The 26,597-nt window shown below is 43.1% G+C and overlaps 3 protein-coding genes across 3 annotated transcripts; 1 reads left to right on the plus strand and 2 right to left on the minus strand.

Annotated features, from left to right (window-relative positions):
• The first annotated feature begins 7,460 nt into the window (after positions 1 to 7,460).
• On the plus strand, positions 7,461 to 9,457 carry LOC133917071 (uncharacterized). The gene is made up of 4 exons (XM_062361027.1): positions 7,461 to 7,754; positions 8,175 to 8,422; positions 8,528 to 8,714; positions 9,187 to 9,457. The coding sequence occupies exons 1-4, from the start codon at positions 7,548 to 7,550 to the stop codon at positions 9,307 to 9,309; spliced, it is 765 nt and encodes a 254-aa protein (XP_062217011.1). The 5' UTR covers positions 7,461 to 7,547; the 3' UTR covers positions 9,310 to 9,457.
• A 755-nt stretch (positions 9,458 to 10,212) lies between these two features.
• Positions 10,213 to 13,637, minus strand: LOC133917070 (uncharacterized). The gene is given in 4 exon segments (XM_062361026.1): positions 10,213 to 11,357; positions 11,360 to 11,515; positions 13,210 to 13,314; positions 13,463 to 13,637. Coding segments are annotated over 3 exon segments (825 nt in total). The 5' UTR covers positions 13,211 to 13,314; positions 13,463 to 13,637; the 3' UTR covers positions 10,213 to 10,689.
• A 3,854-nt stretch (positions 13,638 to 17,491) lies between these two features.
• Positions 17,492 to 18,177, minus strand: LOC133917072 (uncharacterized). The gene has a single exon (XM_062361028.1). The coding sequence runs from the start codon at positions 18,068 to 18,070 to the stop codon at positions 17,732 to 17,734; it is 339 nt and encodes a 112-aa protein (XP_062217012.1). The 5' UTR covers positions 18,071 to 18,177; the 3' UTR covers positions 17,492 to 17,731.
• Positions 18,178 to 26,597: the final 8,420 nt, after the last annotated feature.

Genomic DNA, 26,597 nt, shown 5'->3' on the forward strand with positions numbered 1-26,597 from the left:
AAAATGATCCAATTTTATATAATAATTGTTTGATCAACTCGGATGAACAATAAAGACCAATCAGATTTATTACGACTTATATATTTTATAAAAATAAAGATATAGATACATATGCCACCCTATTATTCAATGCCAACGAGGTGAATAGCTCGAACTTTCAGCTGAATCAGAAAAGCAAATGACTGCTTGCTGCTGTACCAAAATCACAATAACTTGACAGCTTGGAGCATTGAAATTCAAGGCTGCAAAGTTTTCAATATACCTGCAGTGCTGGAGCTTTCAAAAATTAAAACAGTAATAGAGGAAAGTTACTGCTATAGATTAATAGTTTAATACTAGTAATCAACAACAGTGTCACCAAATGGTTCGTCAGTTCAGTTCCATAAATCATAACATGAATATATCAGTGGATTTGACTATGTACTGTTCCTGATTTTGAAGTGGACGTCGGCATGCCGGCAGAGGGGGCCAGATCCGAGGCGATGTTGCCGCTCAACCCCAATGCTGACGAGGTCGTCGGCGTGCCGACGGAGGAGACCGGGCTCGATACTGTGCTGCCGCCCGATGATGTCACGACCTTTAGGCAGGGCATAAATTCCTATTACTTCGCTGCTCTGCCCATGACAACTCAGATTGTGGTGCCTGTTCGTGGAGATACAAGATGATGTGGCGGATGCTCATAACCTACGGTTGCATACACTTCACAGGCGTGAGCTGCACATGATGTGCAAAAGGAATGACTTCAAAGATAATATATCAAATACGGCCATGCTGGAATTGTTGTTGTCATGTGACACGATTGTTGGCTTGGAGGATGTTCAGCAAGAGTTACCCATAGATGATATCTTTACTGTGTCTGGGGGTGTGGTGGGAGTTCGGCGCACAAGTAACAGGATTTCTGCATGCTCCGACGAGGATACGATGATGAAGGTGAAGCGTATGGCAGCAAAGAATAACTTGGAACAAGGTATGAATAATGCATCCTTTATTTCTTTTTTCAACAATAAAGTTTCTTCCAATATCAAGAGCTTAGGTGTTGTTATGGGTAGAGATGAGAGATATAAACAATTCGATTATTTCTATTAAGAATATTGAGATTGATAGGTTAACTGTTACCACTAAGTCTCTTAATAATAATATTAGCAAGATACATAGTAACAGAACTTCTGAGTCAAATATGCATAAAGATGAGGAAGATATGGATAAGATTGACAAGCATCTCAGTCACATATACCGTGATTTAATTGAGGTCCTCAATGAAGAGGATTTTGATCAAATATGTTATGATCTTAATACTGTCTCGAGAAGGAAAAAGTCCAGTTCCAGAGGTAGGGATAAACGCCTGCCTAAGAAACCAAATACACCATCCAAAATTAATCTCTAATGAAAGGGATCTTTTAGAATAGCAGAGGTCTGGGGGACTTGGCTAAACACAACTATATTTCAGACGTAGTGAAGGAAAGACAATTGAATTTTGTAGCCCCCATAGAAACAGGAAGAAGCACATGCCCTGATTCGCTTCTAAGACGCCTATGCAATAGCTTAAATTTTCTATGACACATTATGCCACCACATGGTAGGTCCGGATGAATTATCCTTGATGTGAATATGGCAATTTTCCATATTAGGTCAATTGTAGAAGGGGATTATTATACAAAATTCATTCTTAAGAATAAATAAGACGACTTTATGTGAGCATTATATGATGTTTATGGGTCTGCCCAAGACGAACATAAAACAGCTCTCATGACTCAAATGGCCAATGTGTGTAGCAAAGAAGAGAACCCGATACTAATGGGGGAGACTTCAATATTATGAGAAAACCCGAGGATAAAAGTAGTAGATCCTTTGATTATAGATGGCCTCGATTGTTTAATGTTGTTATTGAAACATTAGACTTTCGAGAACTTGAGTTATCTGGATGCCAATATACCTGGATAAATGAAAGAGATCCACCAACGTTTGAGAAACTAGATAGAGTTCTGATGAGTACAGAGTGGGAGTTAAAATACCCCAAGGCATCGGTTCAGGCTTTAGATAGGTCAAGATCTGATCACACCCCTCTCTTACTTGACACTAGCTTATCTTCCTCTTATGGTAAACAACCTTTATTTAAATTCGAATTAGGTTGGTTTATCCGCGATGGCTTCTATGATATGGTTGCCGATATATGGCAAAAGGAGCAGCAAGACACTAATGTCATGCAAAAATGGCAAAATGAAATATGTGCCTTGCGATGGTATTTAAGGGGCTGGGCCAAGCATGTTAGCGGAATGAACCGGAAAGAAAACAAGATGCTAATATCCAAAATTGATACCCTCGATAAAAAAAGCTGAACATACAACTTTATTAGCATATGAAATTGGGTTCAAGCATTACCTCAATGAGAGGTTGGCCCATCTCTTAAGAGAGGAATAACTTAAATGGTACCAGAAAGCCAAAGTAAAGGATTTACTAAAAGGAGATAATAATACTAAATATTTTCAACTAGCAGTCAATGAAAGACATAGGAAAAAAATAAATATACAAGCTGGAACAAGAAGAAGGTATGATATTTAGGGAGACTCAATTTAAGAAGTATATCACCAAATATTACAAATGGCTTTTTGGACCTCCTGAGATAAACAACTTCTCAGTGGATGAGGCAAGTCGTGATGATATTCCTCAAGTGAGCACACAAGAAAATGAATTCTTGACAGCTCCTTTTATAGAAGATGAAGTTCAATGGGCTATTTTCCAAATGGAACATAACAAAGCCCCTGGGTCTGCTGGTTTTCCCGCTGAATTTTATTAAGTATTTTGGGAGGTGATCAAGGGCGATTTAATGGCTTTGTTTGTTGATTTTCATCTTGGCTTCTTACCGCTATTTAGTCTTAACTTTGGAGTAATTACATTACTTTCAAAATCGGACACTGCCTAAAAAATACAAGAATATCGTCCAATTTGTTTGCTTAATGTCAGCTTCAAAATATTTACTAAAGTTGGCACTAACAGGATAAGTGGGGTGGCAGAACATGTGATCCGTCCAATACAGACTGCATTCATGTCTAATCGAAATATTATGGAATGAGTTATAATACTACATGAGACCATCCATGAATTGCATAAGAAACATCTAAACGGAGTAATATTAAATATTGACTTCCAGAAGGACTATGATATAGTCAGATGGCTATTTTTGCAACAAACTCTAAGAATGAAGCAATTTTCATATAAGTAGTGCCAATGGATCCAAAAATTTGTATCTGGCGGGAGTGTAGGTATCAATGTTAGTGATGACATTGGATCTCACTTTCAAAACCACAAAGGTTTACGACAAGGAGACCCTCTTTCTCCCATCCTCTTTAATATTGTGGTGGATATATTGGCAATTATGATAGTCAGAGCCAAATAGGATGGACAGATCTCAGGAGTTGTACCACATTTGGTGGATGACAGGTTGTCAATCCTGTAATATGTGGATGACACCATCATCTTCATAGAACACAACTTGAAGCAAGCCCACAATATTAAGCTTCTGTTATGTGTTTTTGAATAACTATCTGGACTTAAGATCAACTTTCACAAAAGTGAAATATTTTGTTATGGTAGGGCAATGGAGATAGAAGATCAGTATACACAGCTATTTGGATGTGATAATGGATCATATTCTTTCAGATATCTTGGCATTCTCATGCACCATCAAAAGTTTTGTAACAGTGATTGGAGAAAGGTTGAGGAAAGATTTGAGCGACGACCGAGTAGTTAGAAGGGTAAACACTTGTCAGCGGAGGTCGATTAGTATTGATTAATTCAGTTCTATCTAGTCTGTCAATGTTCACGATGTCTTTCTTTGAAATTCCATGAGGCTTCTCAAAAGACTAGATTATTTACGATCTAGGTTCTTTTGGTAATACGATAGTAACAAAATAAAATATAGACTTTCTAAGTAGAAAATCTTATGTCAATCTAGGGATCAACGAGGGTTAGAAATTCTGGATCTTTCAATCCAAAATAATTGTTTCCTCAATAAATGGTTATTTAAGCTTCTGAGAGAGGATGGAGTATGGTAACAATTGTTCAAAAGTAAATACCTTGGGAGTAAAGTCCTCACATAGATCGAAGGAAAACATGAGGATTCACATTTCTGGAATAGACTAATGAGAGTCAAACAGGAATTTCTTAAAGGGGGCACATTCAATATACAGGATGGCACCTAGATAAGATTTTAGGAAGATAAGTGGCTAGATAATACATCTCTTAGCGAACAATATCCGTCACTCTTTGGTATTGCGAGGCATAGAAATGCTACGGTGGTAGAGGTGATGAGTACTATATCGCTCAATATATCATTTTGCAGCCAATTATTAAAGACAGATTAACAACTCAGCATAATTTAGGGCTAGAGCTAGTTAACAAACAATTGATATAAGAAAAAGATAATTTTAGATGGAACCTTGATAAAAGCGGATATTTTACTGTCCAGTCCATGTATAGGCATATGGCAAACAGAGACCTTTCCTTCTCCAATATTTTTTTTGTGGCGTTTAAGACTCCATTTGAAGATAAAGATCTTCATGTGGTATGTAGGACGAGGGTTCATATTGACTAAAGATAATTTAGCAAAATGTAACTGAAATAGGGATCTTAAGTGTAGCTTTTGTAATCAAAATGAAAGTATACATCACTTGTTTTTTGGTTGTCATTTTGCTAAATCAATTCGACATGTTATTAAAATTGCCCTCGGGATTGACACACCAAGAAACATAAGTCATATGCTGGACGAATGGGTTAGAGGTGTTGGGCAAATTAATAAGAACAGAATCTTTGTCGATGTAGCAGTCTTATGTTGGGCTATTTGGCTATGTCGTAATGAGATTGCGTTTGAGAAAAAAAAAATCACAACTTTCATGCAGGCACTTTTTAGTGGCACATACTGGCTAAGGCACTGGACTCTGTTGCAGAAGGAGGAGGACATGGTGTCGTCTACAAAAGGCGTGCCAAGCTTTGAAGATCGTGATAATGTGTATCTTCGTCAAGAATGGGTGGCGCTTTAGTAATAGATTTGCTGGTAGTTAATTGGTTTTTATGGAGTTTGTGAACTATATTTTTGTTCCGTTCCAAATGCTTGAAGTTTGCAACACTTTTGTAATAATGAACCAGACAATATGCAACAAGTAGTGCAGAGGCTGGTAACTCCTTTCCATTATTAAAAAAATGTACTTTTCGCTGTAATTTAACTCTATTACTCAAATAATAGATCCTAGCAGCGAAGTAATTATTATTTAAAGACAAGGTAGTTCCTGCTGCAGCTCAAAATAGGGTGTTTTACACGGGGCAATTAACTTTTGCTATTTTTACGAGTGGCATGTTCTAAAATGTCATCCTACCAAAAAAAAAACTTTGATAAATTACCACCCAAATATACTGAATTGTTGAAACTTTGCCACTTTTACTGACATGGCGGCATCTTAGAGGAATATTTCTTTTGACATAGGGGAAAAATTACTGAAATGCCCTTCTTCTTCTTCTCCCTTCCCCTTCTTCTCTGTAAATGACCATGCGTTGGTATTCTTCTTGTGTGTCGCTGTCGGTGGATGAACACCGCAAGCGGGGATCCTGAGGGACCCCCTTTGAGATTCGGCCGGGGAGCTGATTCTGGATCTACCTCGTACGTGGGGTTAATGCGTGTGTATGGAACTTAGGTGGGACGAATGATCGTCGGCTAGTAGGAGTAAATGCACCAAAGATTTAGACAGGTTCAGACCGCACGGAGGCGTAATACCCTACTCCTGTGTGTCTAATGTGTTATTAATGCTCTTGGAATGTCTTTCTCTAGATCTCTGTGTTACAAGGTTTTGGGCCCTATCTTTCTATCTTGAGCTTCTGCTGTTCGAAGTCTCTTGTTGGCTTGTTGGCTTGATGGCTTGGTTTCTAAGTCTTGAGCTTGTCTTTCCCGTGCCCTTTCTCCGAAGTGCCCCCCCCCCTTTATCCTACCGGGGGAGGCCCTCCAGGGCGTGCCCAGAACGAGGGCATAAGTTCCCGTAAATAATAAATGGAAAACAACCATCATGGATCTACAGTTGATGTTACAGAGGGTTGAAAATGCGTCCCTCGAACGATTCCGTCGGTCTTTACGTCCCAACTTTAGCAGGTGCAGGGGGGCCCACCGGCCAGCCTCTGAGTACCCTCTCATGCCCGTCTGGTCAGAGTAGAACTGACATGGTCTGATGCAACGGGGCGATAGGCGATAAGCCTTGAGCCCATCGAAGATATCTTCGAGCCGTATGTCTCCATGGGCCCCGCGAAGGGACATGCGATGGGACTCGCCGCATTAATTGTTTCCACGCTTTCCTGTCAGGCGGTGGCAAGGACTGACGTACTCAGTATGACAGGCATGTGGGGAGTGGTTGGATGTGACTAGCCACGCTCCCCCTTAAATGCAGCATCGGGCCTCCCACCGATCGACACCTCATCGTGGAGTCCTTGCGGGGTCTACCGGCAAGGGGCTTCTCGGGTCCTCGGGGAACTCTGGGTACTCAGGGACTAACTGTTCTTGGCCCCGAGCACCCCCTCCAGGGCCTGGCCTTTCTCGGGTCCTCGGGGAACTCTGGGTACTCGGGGACCAATTGTTTTTGGCCCCGAGCACCCCCTCCCGGATCTGGCTCTTCTCGGGTCATCGGGGAACTCTAGGTACTCGTGGACTAACTGTTCTTGGCCCCGAGCACCCCCTCCCGGACCTGACTCTTCTCGGGTCCTCGGGGCACTCTGGGTACTCGGGGGCCAACTGTTCTTGGCCTCGAGCACCCCATGGACCTGGGTTTTCTTGGGCCCTCGAGGAGATGGTCCCCGAGGGAGGGCGCCATGTGGCACTGCGTTGTCCTGGCCTTGGGACTCGGGAACCCCCGGTTCCACGCCGCTGACCGTGAGGAAGCCTAGGCCAGGGCCACAGCTGCCTCCGCCTTTGCTGCGACGGATGGGGAGGGCGAGGGGGTCGATGCGGGAGGGAGGGGGCGTGGCAAGAAGGCGACCGAAGGGGCGGTCTTTGAGCGGGCTAGGCATCGACGACCACGCTCGTCGACCGCCGCCACAAATCGTTGCCCGCTGGCCTCAGTCCAAGAGAAAAAGAGAAGCACATGAAGATGAAGGACATAAAAGTGCAGGGAGGAATATTCCGCTAAGATGTCGTCATATCAGTCAAAAATGGCAAAATATCAACAATTCAGTGGATTCAATAGTATTGTCATAGTTTTTCAATAGAATAGCATTTCAGAACATGCCACTGATAACAATGACAAAGAGTTAATTGCCCCGTTTTACACACAAAAATAATGGATATCCAAAGTAGGGGGTCTTATAAAAAATACTGGATGGCGATTGATTATTAATCGCGATGCGATGTAGGGGTATTTTGCACAAGTTGTTGACCCCAGTCAGCCCTCTAGCGGGCAGCCATTTGCCGTTGGATCGAAGGGGTGCGGCCAGGATAGAGCTACGGCCCGAAACACGGTCCGCGACCTCACCGCCCCGTTCCTGTCGCCGACCGCCGTCCCTGAATCCTGATCCTGATGCCACCGAACCGCAAGAGGCGAGCACCAGCCATGGAACCCGCGGCAGGAGGCGCCGGCCAGCAGCGCCAGAACAAAGCTTCGGCGGGCAAGAAGGCCAAGAAAAGCGCCTCCGGCGGCGGCGGCGGCGGCGGCGGGAGATGGCCGGCGGTGAAGCCCAAGAAGGATCTCCAGATCAATCGCCTCAAGGGCACCCACCTCCTCACCGTAAGCTACCCCTTTTGACCCAGCGTACCCTTACCCTATCGACTCATGCTTGCATCTGATTCCAACATCCTGTAGCTCGAACTGCGGTTGTGAAGAGGATAATTAGCAATTAGGATCGGTGCTGCATATAAGCAGACATGATTAGACGGATCTACCTTGATCTTAGCTGGTTAGAGAAGCATCAACTAGGTTGTCGTACGCCTGCATATTTGGAAAGTTATCTGTAAGGAAATGCTAATACTGGTAGACCATGATTAACCTCCTGCTAAGAATGCCTCTGAAAGGAGAAGGCACTCTGATGGCATGTTGTTTGATGAAAAAGGAACAACTGCTAAAGAGTTGCCAAATTGGCACGGCAATTTATTAGGTCTATGTTCATCTGATTGTGTCTCTTCTGAGAATTTGTCACACTTGAAATAGGTTCCTGACTTCTTCACTTCTGCGGAGGCGAAGGCTTTCATCAACATTGCTGAGTCTATGGGCTTCACGCACCAGGGCAGTTTGGGGCCGCTAAAGGGGGAGGCTTATAGAGACAATGACCGAATATCTGTGACAGATCCCTTGCTCGCTCAATCCATCTGGGAATCAGGGGTAAACAGAATTTTTACGGACATCAACGTCTCTGGCAAAGTAGCAACGGGATTGAATCCAAATATCAGGTTCTACAGGTATATACTGTTAGGAGTTGCGCAAAGATCTGCTGCTGGGCTTGTCATGCTGTTGGATAGCTTGAGTTGCTGATGGTATCAATTTGTGGTTTTTGTTGCTTACAGGTACACTGAAGGTCAGCGCTTTGGTAGGCATATAGATGAAAGTGTCGACCTTGGGGATGGTTCTAGAACATATTATACACTGTTAATATACCTTTCTGGCAAAGGAAGTGCAAAGGGTTCATCTGTACAAGCTCTTGTTGGAGGGGAGACTGTCTTTTATGACCAGCGAGGGGGAGTTGTTGCTGAGGTACTTCCTGGTTCCAAAATCTTCGTCTCTTTGATAAAATCACATCAATTTTGAAGAATTGTTTCATCCAAAGAAATTCTTTTAATGGAAAGCTTGTTCTGGTGATAAGGAAATGCAAATCATGTGTTTGGTTTGTCAGACACGCTAGAGCTCAGTCATTAGAAGGTTAAACTTGGACTAGTATGCACATGCTGCCATCCAATTTATTTGGCCACCTAGATGAGGAGAATTGTGACTAAGAGAAGTAAGAACGTAGTATATAATGCACATAACAGCTATGAGTCTTTCTTGCAGTTCTGAACTCCATATATATTATAGAAAAGCGGCATGCATAATCATGTGTTTTCCCTTGTAAATTTTTGTAAGGCACCTGATGTCAAAAAAATTGCATGACCATACCTTATCACTTATGAGCTCCCTTGATATACCGCCACTGTCAAACTGATCCTTATCTGAGGCTACCGCGTGATAGGTCGCACCAGTGCAAGGAATGGCTCTACTCCACCTACACGGCGCTAAATGTATGCTGCATGAGGCCCGCGTTGTGAAAAAGAATGCCAAGTATGTACTCCGTTCAGATGTTGTATTTTCTTAGCTGAAGAAGTACTTCGAGCTTAGTTTCAGATCAATCAGCTCTTTAGGGCACAATGGATCTGGGATCAACGGCCGATTTTCCCATTTTGCAATTTGTTATACAAGAGCCCTGTAACCGTTGCAATGTTGGAAGTTATCGTTTGACATCAGGATCGCGTTTTATTGTCTGTTGATGCATTTGCCGTCACTTGAAAGTGCAAATGAAGCTTCATTCTCTCGATAGCTGCGGACATTGGCTACACCTTTTAGCTGCAGTTTCGGTTCTTCGCCGGCGTTAGCTGTGGACGGCCTGAAGCCTAACAGGTCGCTTCTAGTTTTGGTACTACGCACAATCCAAGCAAAATACGAACAAAACTTTATTTTTGACATGTGATCTCTAGTAAGCAAAGTACAAACCAAACAAGCATTGGGAGCATTAGGCCGAAAACTGAAAAACTTTCGAGGCCTAGCGTCACGCAGGACGACATGAATTCCAGTTTGCAAAACGGAACCAAATAAGAGAGTTTCAGAAAGAAAAGAAAAAAGCGGTTGGTCGCATACAGATTTTAGTATGAAAGGACTACCTGCTTAGCATTTAGCGGTGTTTGCCGCATACAGTTCTTAGTATTGAAACCGCAAACCAGATCTTTTTACATCACTGCTCTACTTTTCCCAGATTCCAGATAACTCTAGCAAAAATCTGTTTTTCTTAATCATGATTCCTCAGGGCGATACGTGGAGAGACTATTTATACACATAATATTGGTATATGCTAAGATCAAATGCGCAACATCGGAGTTAACGTTGCAGACTCCTCAACTAAAAGCCAAGACCTGTACTCCCAGGCACAGCATCAACATAACTTTGCTCCTGTCAGTGTCTATATGAACCATGACCTGTGAGAGTTCAAGTCTGCAAAATGAAGTATGCTGTCAGATAACACTGCTGCTGACGTGTTGCAATGCAACAGCTAGAACTCACGTATAACCAGTTCAAATGACAAAATGACAGTGGCCTATATTCATATTCAAAATGACAAATACTCGAGATTAATTAACACAGTTAAATGCAACCACAGGCATTGGGATGTTTTTGCGTAAAGGATGATGAAGGTGGAAGGATGAGAGCCCAACTACAGCACATAATAGGACCTTCTTCATGTGCAAAACTGTGCAACGAGAATACATCTAGATAGTAGCTCAGGAATTGCACATTACAAGAAAGTACATGCACAAATAAGATAAACACAATTTTTGCACAACAACAGTATAAGCTAGATTTCAAATATAACAGAATGCTCTTGCATAAGCAACTCAACAAATCACACAAAATGTGGGCACATATAGATGCAATTATCTTTAAGCATCCAATCCAAATTTATTTGAGATCAGATATACTTAAATCAGGGAGTATTGACCAATTTTGGACGTCCCGTTTCCTTGTCTATCTCCACCTTTAGACCTATGTTAGCAATCTCTGGAGTAATAACAGGTTCCTGCATCTCAAGTTCAGATACCTCCTTCTGATTTTCCACATTTCCTTCAAACAAATTCTTCACAGCTAGCAGACCCCACTCCCTCAAATACGGGCTTTCTTCATCAATGACACACTGCTGCAGCAGTAACACAATCCCATTTAGCTGCCTAATCTCATTCTGCACCTTCTTACTTCCGTTCAAGCAATTAGCAATGATAGCAACTAAATCTCTCCTGTAACCATTGTATGGACAGACCTTTCCATTTTCAAGTGCCGATTGGTTATCGCCTTGTCCTTTTGCCATTGATTTTCTGATTGTACTTGGGGGCTCAAGCTCACCTAGGTATTTCAAAAGGCATTTTACAAGGCCAGTCTGCAATAGTGAGTCAACAGGAATTTGAATCTCTGATGAAGGGAATTCCCAAGCATATATGTCCCTCAGGAGCTGCAGTGAATATCCAAGGACATCGATTGCAGGGCATCCAGTTGGAAGAGGAGAGCTACCTCGGTGAGTAAAATCTACAGTCTCAGCAGCATGCTTGTGTACACCAAAAACATCAAGTGCAAAACTGTCAGAGACAGTAGCTTCTTTGACAGTGTACCCAAAAGAAGTGCATGCTTAGCATTATATTCATCACCTTTGCTGCACTCAGCATCATTAGTTGAACATAAGGCTTCAAACAAAGTCCTAAACTTTTGCTCCTCAACACAGACTTTGAATAGAAGCCATAACCATTCTTCCCTGTGGTCCACTACATTTTATAATTTAGGTTAGGGTCATATTCAACTGTGAACTTCTACAAACAAAACAGCCCAGAGAACAATTGTGAGTTCTAAACAGCCTAAGAAATCCTTAGGATGAAGGCTATTTACTAGTTAGTATCGCATCTAGAATAGACCAAACAGGATAACCATAACATTTCATATATCAGAGATAAGCAAAATCTGGAATCCAACTAGGACGGTCAAGCTCGGGCCTCTGTGATGCAATTATCTGATGAAGTGCATCATGACGGTGAATAGGCAACTGCATTTTGTGATTTAGGTCGGGATCATATACAACCGTGAACTTCTACAAACAAAACAATCCAGATGACAAAAGCGAAATTCTACAGCAGCCTAAGAAATCCTTAGGCTGAAGGCTACTCTACATAACATCTCGAGTAGATAAATCAGGAAAACTATAGCATTGCATATATCAGAGAGAAGAAAATTATCTGATGAGTGCATCATAACGCCACTTCCAAATCCCAAATTACTGACAAGCCTAATTATAGATGGAGGAGAGGTGGACGAAGGTGATCTGTTTGAGCTCGTCGCCGGCGAGGAGGTTGCGGAGGAGGCGGAGGCGGGAAGGGGAGACGGGCAGGAGGTCGAGGGTGTCGCCGAGCTCGTGGGAGAGCCCGGCTCGGCCCTCCGGGGTTCTAGAAACTTCCACAAGCGTGGCTATTGTCTCCTCACAATCGATTCCAAACTCGATCTCGTCGAGTGTGGGCTTGTGGGGTGGTGGATCCGGATCCGCTGAATGTAGAGGTGTGACGGTGGAGGAATAGTAAAATGTGAGATGATAAACAGTAATATGATGTTAATATTGTATTAAAAATACTGTAGCAAGGTAATGTAGGAATGCCGTCGATTTGCCATTCCAATTTGTACTGTTCATCATGTATCCTAATCATTCAAATGTGATCCAACGACCCATGAAAATTTAAAGCCACCTGACTTCACCAATTACTTCACCAATCGGTGAAGTCAAGAGATCTTAGTCCGATAGGAGATGTTGAGTAAGGAACTGGATTCTTGTAGGGCTTGTTTGAGAGCACGAGAAGGTAAATTTAGTGTAGTAAATACTCAAAGGAGATTTAGAGTGCATTTTATTTCTAAGGGGGGCGATTATCTTCTTTTCTTGCCACTATTATGGGTGGAAGGGATAAAATCCTTGGGAAAAAAAAATCAATTTGCTCACGGGAATAATACAGTAGTGTTTCAGAGATTATTGATTAACAAAACGCAACACCAGGATGTAATAATAGAGATATATGCAACTATGATTGCAAGAAGGACAAAGTAGGATGCAACAATTACATCGCAATATGCATCTAGGTTACTAAAATAGACATTACAATTCTCCAATTACAAGTGTCCTATCTCTATGCATCTGAAAACACGATTTAGATAGAAAAAAATCAAAATTACGTTGCCAAAGTCCTGCTTCAAATTGCTTACATTAGAATTGCATTGCAAGTATGCAACTTGGGTACAAAAGAAAGAACGAGCACTACGTTGGCTTCCATTTATGATTCTAGATTCTAATTCAGTAATTTTAGTTCAAAAGATCATATTAACATTACCACCAATTTCTAATAGTCTCTATCTGATTCCGTGAGCAAAAGAAGCAATCTTTCTACCAAATCAACAAATTTAGGGTACGTACAAAGCCACCTACTTGGTGTAGTTGGCCTCTGGATTGTCGTGTCCCGCACGCACAGTCTTGCTCGACATGAGTTTTTTCTCGATGGTGAGTTCTGTGAAGGCGCTTTTGACCGTGCACCTGTCGAGGATGCTTCCGAGGTTAGCGATTTGTCCCCTACTACTGCAGCAAACGGGATCAGCGTCACGCTACCGTGGGGTAGAATGGAACCATAGCGGGAGGAGGATGGGGAGAAGGAGGACGAAGAAGTGGGGAGGAGGAGACTCACTTCGTCACTGGAGTAGGAGAGGACGATGTTGCGTCGAGGAAGGAAGGCGGGGGCGGTCGCTTGCATCGGGGGTGAGAGAGGCGGAGGTAGTCACGACTCGCATCGAGGTTGAGAGAGAGGCGACGTCTCGACTCGACGAGGGAACATTCCCGATCTGCTGAGGCATGGATGCTTCCCCCATGGAAACGAAGGGTGTAGGACCAATAACGACGATTAAATAAGGGTGAATAGACGCCTTATAATTTTTTTTAAAAATAGATGATCTACTCTTTATTCACTCAACGTTCCTCAAAAACGCATAAATGTAAACATAAACTCATAAATGTAAACATAAACTTTAGGAAGACAAAGCGAGAATGAAAATTCCACGGCAACATGACTCCACGGATGAAATCTGAAACATATGCTCTATTAAGACCATTTCATATGTCTTTAAACACAAAACCTAACTTGAACGAAGAACTAAAGCAAAAAGACAGTCATCGAAAAAAACAACTCTACAAGTTGATGATCTAGAAATAAGGGGATTCAAGACCCTCTCAAATACGTGAGTATATGAATGTTTATGCCTCTAAAAACAAGAAGAATAACTTCCTAAGGTTAAAAAATTACAACTTAAGGGCAAAAACGAAAATCAATAAGAAAATCACAACCGAAAAAGAAAAACTTACGAACTTGTAAGGGAACCAATAGAGAGAGACTAGAAGGAGGTGAATTTAAGCATATGCAAAAAAAAAAAAACTTCATTACTCAAAAAGGTAAGCCCTATTTTAGGCAGATTACAAGGATTTTTCTTCAAAAACTCACACCTATTATATAGGCTAAGCACTCATCTTCTTCTCCTCTAAAATTCTAGCACTAGGCTCTCAAATGAGTGGCACAAGTGGTTCAAATGACAGATTCAAACTCTCTCATAGTCATATCCTTCTATTTATAGGTTTAGAAAACTTGACCCTAAATTTCCTAGCTTATTACTAAAATATTTCTCTCTTGTAGTACACTCCTACCTACCACCAAGGGTATTTTAGTCCATTTCTTGCTCCGTCCATCGAATGACCACGACGTCTTCACGACTTAGCTTTGCCTCGACGTAAGCTTCGCAATACTGCCACATACTCCTCTAGTCCTCCATGGTTTTGAGGCTTAACCGTGAAACCTTCTACACATTTCTCAAAACATGACTCGCCACTTGCTTACACCTTAAGCAAGCGCTATGATATCGACACGTGTAATCCATCTTGTGATCCTGACTACTGATAAGTCACTTCTGTTCCCGATTCCTTAGGCCGCCTTATCACTTGCACCGGCATCCATTTTGCTCGATTTTATCAACATGTCGTCTTTATCCTCCGTTCCATGCATTGCTTGACTTCCATGTGTACAACTAAGATCACTCTTGACTTCGTCCTGCCTCCTTGATCATTCGGCACCAAGCACATACTTAGCCCCGATCACCCGCTGTCGATTACCAAGTTGTATCTGTCACATGCACACCATGAGACAAGCAAACATATTTCTCCAACTCTAACTCCAGTTAGTCCATAATCAAAATACTCAAACCAAGCTCAAGTAATCCAAAACTTGACAAATCAAATCGATAATCTTGTCAATCACTCATCACATATAAACCAAGACACATTTTAACTTGATTGTCTATCATGGCCTTAGAGGAGCATCGCAAGCACACTGTGATAAGCGGTGGTGTTAGGAACCACCGTGGCACCAACAAGTTGATGTGTAGAGGGGTCATATGCCCAAGGAGTGGCACGCGATGACTCTACGGGCCCATACGGCTTCTGCAAGCTAGGTGGTGTGGCACATGGCATGAGGACGCTTGCAACAGTGATCAATGACGAGCAATGGTGGCGATGGATATACCTTGATGCGAAAAAGACCAACGAGGCACTGACGCTCTTGGCTGAGGCGTGCACGTGCTCTGTGATGCTGCTACGAAACTAACAAGTTGGCTCTTGAGCCGCGATGACCATCGAATGATTGCTAGCGATGAAGGCAGGGACAAAAACAGAGGACCTCTAAGTGTATGTGGTGCGGAGTGTGATGCAACCTTAAAGAGAGATCTATCAGAGCGGTACATGAAGTCATGGCGGTGCTCACCGAACGAAAATGGATGAAGGGGCTTGGCCGGATGTGCTCAAAGAAGAGGAAGAAGATTGTAACGCCCGCAGCAGCTCAGCTCTGAGGGCACAATGTTGTCTCCTGGCTTCGGCTTGTGGTACGATGAGGGAGATGGTGATCCTCAGCGAGGAAGAATGCTCGCGGAAGAAGACGTGGCCGATGAGGCTTCTCAGGCAATGGTCATCGGAGTTGCCCTATTTTTCTAGCAGACATATCACCGCCTAACCCAACGTCTAGTAGGTGCATATGCACATTTTTAAACATTGCACATGATGGTGGTGAGACCCCACGGTTAGACCATGAGTCAATCCAGAGACCACCCTTGCTATGGACTCATTGGCGGTCAAACCACCACCTTTGACGGTTAGACCGCCAAACCTTATAACTAAGGAAGACATCGTGTTTATGCTCTAGAAGTCAGACCGCCCATGTATCCAATGACCCTCTGCCTCTCTACGTGTGTGGCGGTTAGACTGACCACCTTCGCGGTTAGATCGCTCATGGGTCCAGAGACCCTCTGTCCTTCTGTGTATTTGGTGGTCAGATCGTGAGACCCTGATCACTTAGAATTTTTCTAAGGCAAAGTGTCCCACTCTCTCAAACTAATCTTTCATCTAGAATGCAATGCAAGTTTGAGCAAAGTGACAACTATAAATACCTCAAGTAAATGAACATAAAACCCTCTTAATAGTTAAGTTGTGTTGTCCCTATGGAAAAAGGGCAAAAAAGGGCGGTCATTGCTAGGCTGAAAGAGAGAGAGGGAGTTCTGCCCCGAGAGAAAAGAAAGAAAAAGAGAGGTAGACGGACTGGGCCGAAAGATTACAGAATGAGGGATTGAAAGAGAGATTGAGCCTAAGATGGATTCTAGAATTTGGAGTTGATTTGAGAGGGAATTGGACCCAATTCAAACCATCACAAATAAAAATACAAGAAAACCAAAATGCACATGAGCCGATTAATCGGTGGTTTGATTTTAGATTTTTAAATTTGAAGTGAGCCTGAAATACTTAGCTCAGTCTAAACTGCTTTCATTTGAGTTGCTCTTGTATGTATCATCTAGATAGAATTTTTCTCTAAGGTTCCCAACAATTTTTAAGGGGGCGCAGAGTTGGGCGCGGATAACGATACGGCCAACCTAGATCGATAGCTCGGCAACTTGGGCCTTGAGCTTGGTGAGGCGCCACGGAGCTCGACACGAACTCGACATCCGCGGCGAGACACAACTGGGAGAAGAGGTCACGAGATTGTGTGAACCGATGGCTGATCTCAAATTCTCGACCTCTGTTCTGTTTCCTGAACAGGTGCTCCACTTGAGCCTCTCCAACGGGTCCGTCCACGGCGTCCAGTCCACTCAAAATCCACGTGTTGCTCATGCCTTGTGTTGCTAGAAACGCACACAGCCACTGTTCCACGTGCCCACACATCATAGTGCTTTTTTACAGCAGAATAAACAAAACGGCCAAGAACCATAGCCGTTGGCATCAACCCTGCGGTCGTCCTACTGCTACGTGTCGCTGCATACATGGACGGATCTTCAAGGGCGCGAAGGGTGTTCCGTAGTAGAAAAGAAGGAGAAAAGGAGGAGAGATATGACGCAGAGGAAGATGGAGGGCTGGAGCATAAACAAGAGATGAGCCTGTAGCAATTCATTCTGAGTCCACCACTGCCGCCGCATAGAGAGACCCCTTGGTCCTCCGTCAACACAAGCCACAAGCAGAGCAGCAAATAGAGCGAGGCACCTACTCGTATTTTGGTAGTGACCTTTTTATACATTCGTCTGAACGAATTCATGTGTTTGTGCAAGAAGTTGAGCCGTTGAGAAAGAAGCAGAGCAAGCAAGAATTCTCGTGCAGGAAAACAAAGGAAAGAAGACGAACAACAACAGCAACATGCCCATCCCACGAACTTGTCTATTCGCAAGTGATGTCCCGTACAAGCCATTCGGGTTAACCACGCTTCAGAGTAGCTACACTCTGTTCTTACTCCTCTGCGTTGCAGAGATACAGTGGCTGATGATGATTCACGACGACGCAGGCGAGACATGCGCCGCCGAGAGCCTGTTTGATTTGCTGGAACAGAACACTCGTGTGTGTTTGTACTGATCACACAACGATCGATGATCGATGGATCAGTCTACCTGGGCTTGGATGGCGTGATCTTGATGACCAGGCCGGGGAAGACGTCGTCGGGGTCGTGGACGTGAGGGTTCTGCTCCAGGATGTAGGGGTCGCCGCACTTGTCGCTGATGCTGTGCAGCGTCTCGCCCTCCACCACCACGTATATCTCGTCGCACGGCCGCGCCGACAGCGCCGCGCCACGCACCACCACCCCGCCCCGCGGCTGCTGCTCCGTCCCGCCGGCGCCGAGCGAGCACACCAGCAGCAGCGCCACGAGCGACAGCGCGAAGCACCATGACGCCGCGTCCGCCGCCGCCGCCAACCTCGACCGCCCCTTCAGCTGCTGCCTCGCCATGATTGAACGATGCAGTTCGCTCGCTCCTGCCTCTCCACGATGGTTTGCTCTGCCTTGCCGGTTCGGTGAGTGCGTGCGAGTTGTTGTTTTCTTGGGTCTGGGTGGAGGAGGCTGCTGCTGCTTATATAGACGGCAGGGTGGAGCGGAGGTGCAGGGATAGGAGGACTGGCGGCGTGGGCCAGCCACCAAGTGGGATGCAGCTTTGGCAAGTATCCGTTGGAAGAGAAGCTCAGCTCTCTGTCTCTGGGGTTGTCAGTGTCGCAGGGATTGGGATGCCCTGCTGCTGTGCAAAAATAGCAAGATTATCATCCACGTTTCTGATGATACTATACAGGTATGGAAACCCATCACTGTCGTGTAGAAACGTCAGTAGCCGAATTAGCTATACTGGAGATGAGCACTACTCATCTTTGCTGGATATGACGATTCGAATGCAGTTTTGTAGAGTCATGTGGCTTGCCTTTGTCTTGGCGCCAGGTGCACTTGTGGTTAGATATGCAGCATCCGTACATTACGTTGTTCAAGACTGTGCTACCTCATAGTAGAATTTGGTCGAAAAACCTGCCATAAAAATCTAGTTTTCAAGGCTCCAGTTTCCCTTCGCTTCCTCCTCGAAAGGTACGTAGCTCCTGTAGGGCTTGTAGGGAAAACCTGCCATCAGCTGAAACGGTGGTCGACTGGGCGCCTACAATGGGCACAGCAGTGGTGAAACGAATCATGCACCAAGTGGCGTCCCCGTGTCCACGAGAAGCCCCTTTCGGTGCCTATCAGCAAAGCAGCCAGCCAAGTCTCAAGTGACCACTCAAGAGTCCGGAGACTCCGGACCACCGTAGAACCAAGTATGGCTTCTAACCTGTGTTTGGCCGGATATAGTTATTTATGTTTTATTAGATAGAATGATCTATTTTTTTATTTAATAGTATGAATAGAGCGATTTAGTTTATTGTTTGGTTGGACATATGGAATTTAGATGAGTTAGTCAAAATTTTATGTGGCCTATTTATCATATATTTAGTTTTTTAATTAAAATTATTTAATTGTCATGAATACAATGTTACAATAGGATCGTAAATCGTAAAAAGTTTTTGAGATTATGTCATTTAAAGCGGGCTAAAAAATGTATTTATGAAAGTACATCTAGGCTCTTTAAGTGGGTTTTGGTTTATTGATGACAAAACGATTAAGGAATTAATATGTTTATTGAAGTTATGAATAGGTCTTAGTCTCAATTGTGAAGACTCACGACGATTGATGCCCCTCGAAAAGAAAAGAGAAGCAATGAGTAGTACTCAATAGGATTTAAATTGTTCTATCTTTGAAATTGAATCTATGATAGCCGTACTATTAAGATGGTTGCATTTATTTGCTGTCATGGTGTCTCAATGCTCAAGATAACCTTTAGAACCAATAAGTTGAGAGACACATTCATCAACGGACACCGAGAATATTGGCAGAAGTTTAATGAGTTCGGAGTCTCCGGTGTTCACCGGATACTCCGGTCCTCAGTATTTAGGCCGGAGTCTCCGATATAGACTCCGCCAGAAGAGCCTCAGTTCCGAATTTTTAATTGTCCGGAGTGTCCGGTGAACACCGGATACTCCGGTAGTTGGTGAGTTTTTAGGCCGGAGTCTCCGAGGGAGACTCCGTCAGAGGTCGCTCGGTTAAGCATTTATTTTTGGTAGAAAAAGACCGGAGTTTCCGGTGTTCACCGGATACTCTGGTAGGAAAAATGTTTTTGGCCGGAGTCTCCGAGAGAGACTCCGCCAAGGGTCACTCGGTTAGTATTTATTTTTTAAAAGGTCGGAGTTCCCGGTGTTCACCAGATAATCCGGTACCTGGAGAGGTCGGAGAGTCCGGCAAGTCTCCAGACTTTGTCTCTATGGTAGCTAAGTTTGGGCCGGAGACTCCGGTGTTCATCGGAGACTTCGGCAGCTTAACAGAACCGTAACGGCTAGTTCTGACACAATTTTGAGACCGTTCTGACGCCGTTTTGGATTTTAGGCTGGAGACTCCGGTGTTCACCGGATACTCCGGGGTATGTGTGTTAGAATAGTAACAGCTAGTTTTTGAGAGTGAGCTATATATACTCCTACACCCCTAAACATTAAAGGCTTGCTGTTGCTGCTGAGCTCCACATTCATAAAACCTTCCAAGAGCATTTAAAAGCCCTCCAAACATCTCTAGTGCTTAGTTTTAGCGTCAAATTCGTGAGATTGTGTTTGGAGTGAAGTTGAGACATTTGAGCATTGAGTTTGTCATCAAGCATTCGTTGTGATCATTTCTCTTGGAGTCTTGTGCTCCTAGACGGTAAGGCGTCGCCTGTAGAGCACCCAATCATTGTAGAGTGCCACGAGAAGTTTGTAATCGACATCGAATTGAGTAAGGAAATTCTAGCTTGATCTTTGTGGTCGCTAAAAGAGGATAGGGTTTGAAAAGACCCGGCTCTTTGTGAGCTCCTCAATGGAGACGTAGGCACTTCTTTGTGAGGTGGCCGAACTCCGGGATAATCTCTTGTCTCATCATTTGTGCAATTCTATTTAGTTGAGTAGTTTTGGGATTTTTCCTATACAATTAGTTTTTGTGATCATCTTGCTAGTATCTCTTATAGTTTAAGCTTTGTGCTGTTATTAGACCAAGTATCACCTTTTAGACTTTAGCTGTTCCTGTTTAATTTTAGTTGTTCTCAAGTTTCAATATAGACCGGAGACTCCGGACAGACCGGAGTATCCGGCATCTGTTTTAATCCGCTGGTTAGTTTTAATTTTTAGAAAAACTATTCACCCCCCTCTAGGCACCTTTGAGTACATTCAATTTACTCTAACCAATTAAAATATATCACATCAGTAAGGATAAAGCTTATCCAAAACATAAATGATTCCATCTGGTTAATTTCAAAGGATGGATTCATCCAGCTGAGGAGAATATTTTGCTTAGGTGGCCACTCCATCTAGCTTATCATCAAACCAAACATCTCAAAAGACCGGTTAGTCATCTCCCGTTCACGAACATCTTTCCAATCATACACACCTTTAGTAAAGATGGTTGTGTCTCTTACCCATTAGGGATTAAACCTCAGGTTTGCTTATCAAGGTGGAATTTTCTTTCAATGGTAAGCAACGTATCTATCGGCAGCGAGACACCTATGATAATTTCGTCAATCTTTAAGCTTCATATCTCTAGCTTCCAGTAGATATTGTGTGAGTGCATACATACGGTAATATGAGTATGTACGTGCACCTACTAGTTGCACTGGTGTGTTTTAAAAAAAAGTAGTCTGCACCACCACCCCAATAAGTAAGAACCAACGTAAAACGACTTCCACAACAGGAGATCATTTGGAGTTTGGGCCATGCATGCAACCCTAGTCCCACTCACATAGAGATATAGCAGACTTTTTTAGTCAGGAATGCATGTGCTAGCTGCCATCTGAATGAAAGATTAGGGAGGAAAATGTGCAGCTCACTACGACAGAACTGTTCAAAAGTAGCATCATGTCAGTACCGATTATACAGCAACCGTCATTAAAGTTGTATCAGTGGCGGTTCTTAATCTCCCTCATCCGAACAATGATGGAGCTACTAAAACCAGCACTGATAGTTAATATCAGTGCCAATTTATAACATGAACTAGCACTGATACGTACTACCAGTGTCGGTTCTAGTCACAACCGGTGCTGATAGTTCACCTGAACATGAATTTTTGATTCATTCTACTTTTGGTTTGACCAAACGTGCATCTCGAACTATCAATACTGATTCTGGTCACAACCGCCACTGATAGTCTATATAGACTCGAATTTTTTTTCCAATCAAATTTTGGCTCAAGCAAGTCTCACTTCAGATCTTTTTCTCACCTCTTCTCTCTCACACAGTCTCTCAAAATCTCCTCTCTCTCTCTCTCTCTCTCTCTCTCTCTCTCTCTCGTTCCCCACCGCCCCTCTTTCTCTTGTACTTGGCAGCACAACTGTATGCTTAGGCTTGGTGGCTCGGATGTAGAGGTCGTTGGAATGGAGCTCGGCATTGAGGAGCACAGCTAGGAGGGCGATGACATGGAGGAGCTCGGCGTGGAGGAGGGCGGCAACATGGAGGAGGGAGACGGCATGGAAGAGGGCGTTGCATCAGGGGATCCAACTGTTTCAGCTTGGCGCCTTGGTGGCGCGGATGTGGAGGTCACTGGGATGGAGTTCGGCGTGAAGGAGCACAGCGAGGAGGGTGATGGCATGGAGGAGCACCACGGGGAAGAGCTCGGAGTGGAGGAGCTCGACATGGAGGAGCGACAACATGGATTAAGGTGATGCCATGGAGGAGCTTAGCGTGGAGGAGCATGGCGAGCGCGTCGACCGGATACGTGGTCGCGGAGGACCACGACTTCTCTGATGCGCGAGCGGCGAGGGAGGAAGCGAGGTGGGGATGGCGGAGAGCACGAGGCAGAGGGCGAAGGAGGGTCATGCGCGCTCGGAGTAAGGGGAGCTTGGCGATAGGAGCAGCATCCGAGCCGGCTCGAATACCGCCCCTGCTAATTTTCTCTTTTTTTAATCTCTAGAAAATACAACTATGGCAGGTGGAGAACCGGCATTGATACTAGCCGAGTATTAGTGCCAAAATAAAGAGTGTCGATTGAAAATTTGGTATTGAAACCATTTTTCAACCAGCACTCATATGTAGTTATGCGGTAGTGGCTCTTGCGTCACGCATGGAACAAGACACAAAGGGAGTGTTTGTTTTTCCTCATGAGGTTTTGTAGAGGTGTATCGTATAAGTAGATTGATGGGAAGTAAATCAAGTGAAGTTATATTGTTGAAAATAGAAGTGTTTGGTTGGTTGTATTTATCTGGATAGGTTGAGCCGAGTTTATGTTTAGTTGACTGAATATGAGGTCACATGAGCTGATACAAGAGTTGAGATTGTGATCAGTTACTTGTATAAAGATGATTTTGTAATATTGACAAGTGTGCTTGTCTGCATGAGATGATACAGAGCATGGATCCGTCGAGCCAGGATGCGGAGTGAATACTACTTAAAATGAGTTATTACAGATGAATTTTAAATCCTATTATAGACGGTTATATGTTTCAAAACTTTGTCATCATTTACACCGATTGAAAGGAATATGAACCCTAACTAAACCGCGATAATAAACATATGATACTCACCTCTGTGCAATAGAAAGGATTCAACCTCGGCTAAAATCTCGCTTCTCTGATGTTAATGGCGAGTGAGGATGATACTTATCAATGCAGTGGAAGATGTGAACATTGGGATGGCGAGTGAGGAATAAGAACATCTCTTGTCGTTTTATATTAAGGGGAGACGAGCGGGTTATATGTGTGGGAAGCCAAAAGAGTGCGGAGAGATGAGCGGATTGCGTGTGGAAAACCAAAAGAGCTCGGGAAGATGAGTGGTCAAATTTGAAAACATTCACGGCTTTTTAAATGCAAACGGATTTTTATACAATTTTACAAGAAACTGTTTGCGACAATATCACAGATGATTTTTTTCTAAATGCCATTTGTGTTTGTATGATAGAAACAGACACCGTCTTGTTACAAACACATCTGTCTTAACAACTTTCTAAAAATATTTTATCAGTTATCGGTCTTAGAAAATCGTTTGTGACACATCATCTATTTTCATTGATATTATGGTAGTAAAAGCTAGAATCAGTCAACGCTCTTAGACCAAAATGAGACTATATATTTGTATCCATCAGATTAGACTGAAACAATAGATGTAAGTAATAAGATACATTTCTCTCTAAAATTATAGGTATCCACCGAATCAACGTAGATTTAAATAACCAAACATATCCAAAGTGCTCGTGGAATCTTTGGCATCTGCAAGAATCTCATGCCGCACGCTTCGGCTTTGGGGCTTCTTTGAGTTAGTGGAATCCCTTGTCGGAGTTCACGATCGTGCACTGACGATGATGGTGCCCAATGCGAGACGGCAAGCCACAAGTCACGAGTGCATGCGTAGCTGGGATTTGGCAGAGCACTAGCGCATTCATGCTAGCTTTTCCCGTGGAAACAAAAAGGTGCAAGTCCAACATCTATTAGCGAGCGCTTCAGAAGTACGTAGTGGAGTAGCAAGCACCGGCAAATGGGTTTGGCAAGGCGCACAACAGTTCGCTACTTTATGTTACGCTCTGCTGACTGTACCTCTTGTTTCCTTTGATGCCATGATGGATCTCTCTGTTTGGACTGCCTTTTATGGGCCTTTTTTAGAGATAGTACATGGGCTGGCTTTAGATGCTTGAACGGCCCATACTTTATTTGCATTTTCTCGGCCCAGGATGAGTGCAGAGTGAGACACGCCGGATAAGCAAAGCCGAGCCCACCTGTTGCAGTTAGGCCGCTCTTTCAACGAACCACAAGTTTAAAAAAATAGATGAAAAATTTTAAAAATACAAATAAGCATTGCAATAATCTCAAAATTCAAATCACTACTAAAGTAGTCATAATTTTTTTTTGAAAAATATATATTATAGAGGATGCTATAATCTAGCCCTTCAAAAATTCAACTTAAATAATTTGTCAATGAGCGACATAAGTCATTAATAAATATAAAAAGGGGGAAATATATCAATCGTCTCTCTGTGCTGATTTTAGGTATGTTTGGTAGAACTATCCCGATTTAAATTTTATACGAGAAATGATTCTTTAAGGGAAGTAATTATGTGGCTGAAAGTGATTATTTAGGATAAACTTTATGGATGGAGTAATTCTATAAGAGAAGTGAATCAGAAAAAGTTGATTTTTCTTCTTCATATTTCAGTATTTAGTTCATTTCAGAGAATTACTCTAACTGAATCACTCTCAAGATCTAGTTTATTTCAGTAAATCATTTTTACAAAATTACTCTAAAACCTAAAAACTATAAAATATCATACAACAGGGCTCTTGCTAATTTTGCTCTAGGAGCAGACCCAAACAAGCCCTTCTGTTTCGAATTGTTGAATGTTTGGGCATCTGACATCTCAATCTTTTCTCCTTAGTTAATTAATAATATGACTCTAGGATCATTGGAAGTTAATTCATAATATGACTCTAGGATCATTGGCTCCTTCGAGTCAACGCCTAACGTGTCAGCTACACTGATTTTCCTTGCCCGTTTTAAAAACGGGTGCAGGAATAGTCCGACGCAGGGTCCACGAATACGATCGGACGGCGATGCACAGCTTGCCGGTGCCCTGACCCTATCCGTACCGTCTGATCTGCACCTACCGTAGTACCGTTCTGTGTTCGCTCCCGTAACGTGGGGCACGGGGAGGCTTTGATTGAATGATTAGTTTTGGCACCAACAACTGCGATACCCGTACGTCCGCACCTGACCTTCCCGAGCCTCTACGGCCCACCAACAGACGAGTGGTATAGCGCGGGTAGGAATCTTTGTGATTCCATCTGGAAAGAACTGTGATTCGTGGGCCCAGGGAGTGGCCAAATATTATTTTTTACAGAAAATTAAAAACTCCCCGGAAATCCGGCATATTTTTGTTTATATTAACTGGCTTTATTTTTGAGTTCTGTACTTGTGTTAGTATCTGCTAGTATATCTTTGCAAAAGGGTGCTCCTACTGCTCCGGAGCAGTGGCCGGAGACGCGATTCAAGTATCCTCGGCAGAAGAGAGAGTTGCCACTGACCACCCATGCAAAACGATGGGGAATGACCCCAAGAAGATTGACCCCTCTCTGGTTGTTAAGGATCTTTTTGTTTCCCGTATAAAATTATCATGTTTAAATTTAATTATTATATAGATTTTTAGTTAGTTTTTTAGCTGACTATTATAATTATGGTAAATTATATTTTGTTAGCCTTCTGATCTACATGTTATATGCTTATTTTTTAATAACTTTATTATATTTATAGCTAAAAATTTCTTAATCATACATTTTTACAAACCACATTTGACTAATATTAGACTAACAAAATTAGATGAAACCAAACAGATGCTGAAGCCCTACCGATATGCTACCTGTAGCCAACGAAGATGGCAGGAGAAAGGAATCAAGAGGTCCATGGTGATCCGACCTATTTGTTTTTCCCATATGTACAGGACAAGTGCGGTGCAATATTGATATTAGGTAGTATTTGGTTTGAGAGTAAAATGAGATGGAACGATTCTATTTATATATTTGAAGACTAAATAATTATATATATATATATATATATATTTGATGGTGTGATAAAACGAGTATATTTTAGCATCTCGGATTTACTGTCAGTGTTATGTACGAAATGGGACGCTGGTTTCATCATTTTTTAACAACTCCGTTCCAAATATTTAAAAATATTAATTAATTATAAACTACTCCATTATACTACTCTCTATCCAAATAATTAAAAACAGGATGATTCGTTTGATCTTATCCCGTTTCCTGAACCAAACGGTAGCCTATTGGCTGCAGGTGGAGGGACTGGTGGAGTGCTGCAGGCGTGGCGCCCTCCCACACAACCGAAAGCGCGAGGCACAGCTCAATCAAGGGCGAGCCAGGCACATACACATCCACCAGAGAAATCCCTCCTCCTCG

The sequence above is a fragment of the Phragmites australis genome, chromosome 4 (assembly GCF_958298935.1).
Source record: "Phragmites australis chromosome 4, lpPhrAust1.1, whole genome shotgun sequence".
In the NCBI taxonomy this organism is placed as follows: Eukaryota; Viridiplantae; Streptophyta; class Magnoliopsida; order Poales; family Poaceae; genus Phragmites; species Phragmites australis.

Excerpts from the sequence above, each read along its gene's own strand:
- LOC133917071 (XM_062361027.1), top strand. The coding sequence starts at position 7,548 with ATGCCACCGAACCGCAAGAGGCGAGCACCAGCCATGGAACCCGCGGCA. Across the intron at positions 8,423-8,527 it reads CCAAATATCAGGTTCTACAG|GTACACTGAAGGTCAGCGCT; the intron begins GTATATACTGTT and ends TGTTGCTTACAG. Across the intron at positions 8,715-9,186 it reads GAGGGGGAGTTGTTGCTGAG|GTCGCACCAGTGCAAGGAAT; the intron begins GTACTTCCTGGT and ends ACCGCGTGATAG.
- LOC133917072 (XM_062361028.1), bottom strand. The coding sequence starts at position 18,070 with ATGGCGAGGCAGCAGCTGAAGGGGCGGTCGAGGTTGGCGGCGGCGGCG.